We start from the raw sequence: 6,832 nt of genomic DNA, 5'->3' as shown, positions 1-6,832 counted from the left end.
ATCTTTCCAGAATATTCTTGCCACACACCGACACTGAACTCAACTGATGCGTTCACGGACAGTTTTATTATGTTCATTATTAATATTAATGTTCACACTGTTCGTTACATTATCACATAACAGAGATAAAATATAGTCCTAATCTTTAGTTCACTCTCAGAGGCTTTATTCTATTTGACTTTTTATTGGATTTTCTGATAAAAGAATGAATGAATTAATGTTTATTAATGATTAAATCAGTTGTTCCCAATCTATTTCTATAAGGGAGCCTTTTATATTATTGTGTAAACCAGTGACCTGACTATATGACTTATTTAATTCATATTTCTTATTATATTAAACAATAACCGCTGATAAAACTGATATTTTCACACACTTCTCCGTCTGTGTGATGTATTAACAGATGATTCAGAGTTTTATTTCAGCTGTAATCGTCCATCGGACAGTTTTCAGGACGTGTGTTGATGTCGTCTGAAGGGAGAAGTTAAAGTCCTGCTTATTATTTAATGTTGGGTTATTTTTGCAGCAGATTTTCTGTGTTTTATATTCTGTCGGGAGGTTAAATGTACATTACTCTCCTCTGAAATCAACTTTTACATATTGTGTTACTGTTTTAACTCTCGTTGCTAACGGCGACCGTGCTCTCGGTTACAGAGCAGGTGGGATGGCGAAGAGGATCGCTGATAAAGAGCTGACGGACAGGAACTGGGATCAGGAGGAGGAGGGAGAGGAGGTGAGCGATATTTCTGTTCGATACGTTTGCTGCGTATTAAATAAACAGCTTCCTGAACCAACAGCCGGGTGATGGAGGTGTAAAATGAAACACAGCAGAGCGAAGACGAGGAAATCCTGACGTCTGGAGCACGAGGCGAAGAGCTTTTCCCTCCGTACAGATAAGCGTCAGTGTTTTATGGCGAGTGAACGAGGACCGGTCTTAGGTTGATGCAAAGATGTTTAACAACACAGCAGTCTTCAGTTTATTTAAGTTATAGTCCTGTACAAAGAGTTCGTCCTTTAAAATCAATAAATAATCTCAGTATTGATTTAATTTAACTGCTAATTTCTGCTTAATGTCATTTATCGACTGTATAACAACACAATGCCATATACTGTCCTATATATTGATCTTTATTTATCTATATTTATATACACTTCTCTACATTTATCTTATTTGATTTCATTTATCTTTTTTTTTTATCTTATTTTTATTCTTATCTCTACTTTCTATATCTAGCAAAGAGTTTATTGTTTATACTGTTTATCTTGTACTGTATTTTTTTATACCTCTTTATTTTTCTACACTGTCATCCCAAAAGGATCAATAAAGAGGAATCTAAGTCTGAAATGATTGAGTGTGTTAACCTGTGCTCCTCCTCCAGGCCGGGACCTTCTCAGTCGCAAGTGAAGATGTGTTGAAGAACCGGGCGATAAAAAAGGCCAAACGCAGAAATATCGGAGCCGAGGTAAAACCACAGTCGTCTTCGTGTAATTAAAGTTTCTTAGAGTTCGATGTGACTGAACTGTTGATGAATCTGTTTATTGTTTAGCGTCCGTGAAGGTTTGTTGTAGCAGCAGTGAACTCGGTGTTTTGTTGCTTTCAGGGCGAGAGCAGCGGATCCTTCAAAGGTTTTAAAGGGTTTTCTTTGAGCGGGACGGCGGCGAGCGGAGGTTCGACCCCGACGGCGTTTTCTGGTTTTGGGAACGGCGGCGGCTTCAAAGGCCTCAGCAGTCTGACCAACGGAAACAGCATCGCTCCGTCCTTCGGAGGGTTCTCGTCTCCGTCTGCAACCACTGCTACCCCCGGTGAGGACCGTCTCAGTGTGAATGTGCTGATTATTGGCTGATTATTGGCTGATTATTAACAATATGAGCGTTTGTTTCAGTCACCAGAGGCTTCCTGTGGTTCTGAGTTGTGACGTGAAGTCGGAGAGCAGCTGTCTGCTTCATGCTGCACATTCACAGAGAAACAGTTTTATTCAGACTAACCGACATCATCCTCTGGTCGGTGTGATGAAGCTGCTGCTGTGACACACGTGCACATCTCTCATTTTAAAGCTGTGGACAGTTTTGTTTGTAGGACAGCAAGCTTTAGGAGTTTATAAAGACGTGACATTATATTATATTATATTATATATTATATTATATTATAAGTACTGTAGTTCTCCAAACAAATGTGAGCTGATGAGCTGAATCCTTTTCTCAGTGAAAAATAAAATTCTGATGGAATAAAATAGCATCATGAATCATAATATCTCTTTAATAATAATAATAATAATAATAATAATAATAATGTACAGTATGAGGAGAGTTACAGTTTGTGACTTTTATTCTACAGTTTTTTCATCTTTTAGGTAACATCAGTGGTTTTGTTAACAGTCTGATGGTCCATTGTCTTCCTCTGCTGGTGCTGTAGTGCGACCTCTAGTGGCAGTGAATAACCTTTATTCATCAACTGTCAAGATCCAAAATTCAAAAAGTTCATGTTATCACATAAATCATTCTGCTCAGGTGTGTTTGTACCGATGTGTTGCTGATGTTGCTCTCCTCTGAGATCCTGTTCGGGATTGAGACAGGAGGCGGCGGCGCTCGGCACGGCCACGCCCTAAAAACACAGCAGAATGTTATCACCATGGCAACAAGCAGCAGTTAAACTCCAGAGCAGAAAACTCATGGATGATGATAACAGAGGATGAACCCAGAGGATTGTGGGTAGACTGACTTGATTCTGTCCTGGAATCGGGACAGGAAGCGGGTGGAGATGCTGAGTCGAGGATTCAGGAAGTGTTTCTCCTCCGGAGTCTGCAGCGTCTTCAGGTCTGTTTCAAACTTCTCTGAAAGGTCAAAGGTCACAAACCCCTCAGCGTTCACGTGACAGAGACAGCAGTATAAAGTGTACAGACTGATGAAGAAGAAGAAGAAGAAGAAGGTTTCATACCGTCGTTCAGACTCGAGGCCAGAGTGTCAAAGTGATTCTTCAGAGAGTTTCTGTCCTCGTCGTCCTCCAGACACAAACTGCCCACCGAGCTGCCCTGACTGAGAGAATCTGTGTCTGAAAACACGAGAGAGAGGAGGTTCACAACAACAACAACAACAACAACAACAACAACGACTACAACAACATATGCAGAGTCATATTCTGCTCTCTGACCGGGGTCATGCTGCTGCTCCAGACTTCCTGCGGATCCTTCGGAGCAGGCGGAGTCCGGACTCATCTGAGTGCTCCACACTGGCTCCGTCCCCTGACCTTTGACCTCCAGCTGGGTCAGAGACCGCCGAGGGTCAGTCACACCCTCAACGTCAAACTCCCTGACGAACACACAGAGACACCGATCGTAAGAAACAAATGTTTGCATTTGGATTCAGCTCCATAAATATCAGTGATCTGTTCCACCTGAAGGCGGAGCTCACCTGTCGGTGGTGGTGTTGGTGTTGGGGTAGAGGATGTAGCTGCTCCTGTTCTCACCTGGATTCTGCGGCACCTGAACGTCACACACAGTCACACACAGTCAGCCAGGGACAAGTGGATGTTAGAGGAACTGCAGCGACCTTCATCAAGACGTTTCAGTTCTCAGAATCGTCCCTAGACTCACCTCCTTCTCCTCTTTCTCCTCCTCTCCGTCCTCCTCATCCTCCAACTCCTCTCCCAGCAGACTCTCCAGACTCTGAGGGTGGAAGTCTTCCTCCTCCTCCTCTTCCTCCTCTATCTGACTCGGGGAGAAGCTGGCGCAGATGATCAGAGGGTCCAGCTGCTCTCCCCACCGACTCCTGACCGGACGAGGCTCGGCGTCTGACTGGACGGCGGCGGAGGCGGCTTCGCCCTGACCCTGCTGAACACACAAACGCACACACTGGAAGAAAATCAATCTAGAGACGGATTGATTACCTGTGAACTGATCGATAAACGTGGGACTGACCAGCTTTCTGAACCACATGGGCAGTTTTCCGTTGGTCTGAAGCAGCGGAGGACCTGAAACACGACAACACGATTCAACACAACCGTCTTCACCAGGAGGAAGATTAAAGCTTCAGCCCAGCAGGAGACTTCACATGTTTATAATGTTTATAATGTGTTACAGCAAGAATTATAATACACTATGACCCGCGGCAAACAGAAGACAGCAAGTATTATCTGTAAATGCTTTAACTATAATTATACATTGTTAGTTTGACTTTATCTGAAGAGGAGGATGAAGGTAGAATCTGAGCCCAGTCCTCCTCCTCCTCCTCACCTTGAACAGTGTCCAGTCTAGCTGGAGTCCTGAGGTCAGCCTCTTCCTCCTCTTCTTCCATCAGAGGCAGCTGAGAGGAGGGAACAGTGATGAAGGTTTCTCTCCTGAAACAACACGAAGGGACAGAATATAGAAGTTCAGTCGGACACAAACAAACCTCCGCAGCTCGAGCTCTCACACCAGATCTCACCTGATGTTCTGCGGTTTTTGGCTGCAGGTTACAGGCGCGGCAGCCAGTTTGAGGCCCCGCCTCTTCCTCATGGTGCTGGTCATCTGAGAGTCCAACCTCCACACGAACACACAACTACACACAAAAATAACAACAAATCACAAACATAATCATCATTTATTAACTGCTACAATGTTGCCTCTATGTCGTCCATTAATTCTTAATGCTTAGTCAGGAATTAATGGACCCCTGCAGAATCAGAATCCAGTACCCAGTAATGAGTTACAGTTACTAATTACAATTTCAGTAGTTAGTATTTTAGTGTACCTGTCTCCTGACACAGTGATGAGGTGTCTGCAGTCCTGACTGAACCTCATACAGGTGACGATCTCTGTTGAAACAAACAATCCGTCGGGTTATAAATAACTTCAGAACAGTCGAGACTCTTTAACCACAGACCGATAATGAAACAAACGATATTGGATTTACTCACCAGAGTGTCCGAACAGGGTGGCGACACACTCTCCTGACTCGTAGTCGAAGATGGTGATGTTTTTGTCGGAGCAGCTGGTGGCGAAGAACGACCCCGACGGATCCATGTGAACCTGCAGACAAAATACCAACCAGCCAATCACATCACAGAACACCTGCACGTTACACTGCGGTGGACACGGAGCTACCGACACACACACACACACAACCGAAACAATAATCAATAGTGCTCGTACCTTCAGCAGAGCTCCTTCATCACTGGACGAGCCTTTCAAACACTTCTTCAGCTTCCCAGTTTCCACATTGTAGACCCTGAAACACACAAACACACACAGACAAACACAGTCAGTCCTCAGCTGATCTGAACTCTTCTCTGTTCTCAGTGGAGCTCTTTACGTGTTCTAACCTGACGTTTCGGTCCTGACAGGCGATGGCGACGTGCGTCCTCGATGAGTCCAGGTCCATGTCGTACAGCGTCGTCTTCTCCACCACGTGGTGACTCCTGGAGAACGACAAACCCTCCGCCGTCTACAACATTATGGGGAATTATGGGACAGTATATGAGCTCACACAGCCAGTCAGGGTTTCAATGAACAACAGACCTCCACAGATGTTTCTGTCTGGATTCGTGTGTTCACACCGACCTGTTCAGCTGTCTGGAAGTAGATGCTTTTGTCCGCTCCACAGCTCACCATCCGAACCTCTGGACTCTCACCTGGAACACAGGTAAACTGTCAGACCAACAGTTGTTCTCATCATGAATGTATTTTACACTCGTAGTGGCAAAGAAGGTACGAAGGAAAATCTGTATTGGTGTATGTCAGTTGTTACAGCATGATCAGAAAACACATTTAAAAATATTAATGTTGATACTTTTAACACATTTTAGTTTTTATTACTGGATTGGAGCCTTTTTAAGACCCTGCAGACACTCTGTAAACTCACTCTCAGTTTACCTGTGAACTTGACGGCAGTGATGGAGGCCGAGTGGTCGTTCAGCGTCTGTTCCAGACTGTAGTTCTTCTCCAGGTTGAAGATGTGGATTAATCGATCTCTGCTGGCCGACGCCAACAGCTTCACACCTGAAACAACAGTCGTTATTCAGGCGTCACAACCGTACAGAAACCTGCAGACTGACTGACATCCACCTTCATTCACAGCGTGGTACTGTCAGTAAGTCTCTCATGCATTACGAAAGTATACTTGGTAGTATTGGACGTACTTCTATTTCTACTCAAGTATTTCTGGTAGTAGTAAATTAAGTATTTCTGCCAGTATTGTAAGTATTTCTTTTGGTAAATTAAGTTTTTCAGTTAGTATTATTACCTGTGGATGCCGGGGAGAACACCAGACACAACACCTCCGAGTCATGAGCTTCAATCTTTGCCAGCTCGTCCAGAAACTCCAGACCGAAGATACTGAACACACAGAAACACGTCGTTATACATCTGTTGATACTCCACAGGATCCAGGTCTGATCCGGCTCTGTGTCTCTTACCGCAGGTTTCCACAGCGGTCTCCGGCTGCCAGGTGTTGTCCATCAGGACTGATACCCAGCACTCTGATCCCAGCCTTCCCATCAGCCCCTGCTGCCTCCCCCCTCTCCCCCTCCGCCTGCAGGTGCTGCGTGTTCTCCCCCACATACAAAATCCTCAGCAGGTCCTGAAAGACAGACAGGAAGTGATTTAAAACAAATGAAAGAGACTTCTTCTGTGGTTCAGTCCTGGTACACTGTGTACTGCAGTATACTGCGTACTTGTACTCGTGTGGGTCTTACGTTGCTGTAGAGGTTTCTGTGTCCGGTGGGGGGGTCGGTGTGCCACAGTCTGATGGTGTTATCAGACGAACAGGTGAAGAAGGACGACAGAGGGAGACAGGCCTGAGACGCATCTGACAGCTCCGGATACACCTGAAACACACTTGTGGTAATATCTGAAGTATT

The 6,832-nt window shown here is 44.8% G+C and overlaps 2 protein-coding genes across 2 annotated transcripts in view; one reads left to right on the top strand and one right to left on the bottom strand.

The window, feature by feature from the left end:
- nup50 (nucleoporin 50) overlaps positions 1-2,072 on the top strand; it is a 2,899-nt gene extending 827 nt beyond the window's left edge. The window contains exons 2-4 of the mRNA XM_035675754.1: positions 655-733; positions 1,380-1,463; positions 1,602-2,072. Coding sequence (XP_035531647.1) covers positions 655-733; positions 1,380-1,463; positions 1,602-1,844 — 406 coding nt within the window. The 3' untranslated portion in view covers positions 1,845-2,072. The remainder of the gene's footprint in view (positions 1-654; positions 734-1,379; positions 1,464-1,601) is intronic.
- A 391-nt stretch (positions 2,073-2,463) lies between these two features.
- Positions 2,464-6,832, bottom strand: part of LOC118342125 (WD repeat-containing protein 62-like) — a 4,846-nt gene continuing 477 nt past the window's right edge. Inside the window, exons 2-19 of the mRNA XM_035680576.1 lie at positions 6,668-6,799; positions 6,389-6,552; positions 6,217-6,308; positions 5,847-5,972; positions 5,535-5,605; positions 5,297-5,418; positions 5,127-5,202; positions 4,892-5,003; positions 4,726-4,789; positions 4,420-4,533; positions 4,230-4,333; positions 3,915-3,967; positions 3,591-3,827; positions 3,409-3,479; positions 3,149-3,306; positions 2,936-3,049; positions 2,720-2,831; positions 2,464-2,602 (exon numbers count right to left, since the gene is read on the bottom strand). Coding sequence (XP_035536469.1) covers positions 2,479-2,602; positions 2,720-2,831; positions 2,936-3,049; positions 3,149-3,306; positions 3,409-3,479; positions 3,591-3,827; positions 3,915-3,967; positions 4,230-4,333; positions 4,420-4,533; positions 4,726-4,789; positions 4,892-5,003; positions 5,127-5,202; positions 5,297-5,418; positions 5,535-5,605; positions 5,847-5,972; positions 6,217-6,308; positions 6,389-6,552; positions 6,668-6,799 — 2,046 coding nt within the window. The 3' untranslated portion in view covers positions 2,464-2,478. The remainder of the gene's footprint in view (positions 2,603-2,719; positions 2,832-2,935; positions 3,050-3,148; positions 3,307-3,408; positions 3,480-3,590; positions 3,828-3,914; positions 3,968-4,229; positions 4,334-4,419; positions 4,534-4,725; positions 4,790-4,891; positions 5,004-5,126; positions 5,203-5,296; positions 5,419-5,534; positions 5,606-5,846; positions 5,973-6,216; positions 6,309-6,388; positions 6,553-6,667; positions 6,800-6,832) is intronic.

The sequence above is a fragment of the Morone saxatilis genome, unplaced genomic scaffold (assembly GCF_004916995.1).
Source record: "Morone saxatilis isolate NCDOM2014 unplaced genomic scaffold, NCSU_SB_2.0 Contig10, whole genome shotgun sequence".
Taxonomy (NCBI): domain Eukaryota; kingdom Metazoa; phylum Chordata; class Actinopteri; family Moronidae; genus Morone; species Morone saxatilis.
This window is presented reverse-complemented; position numbering and strand designations above follow the sequence as displayed.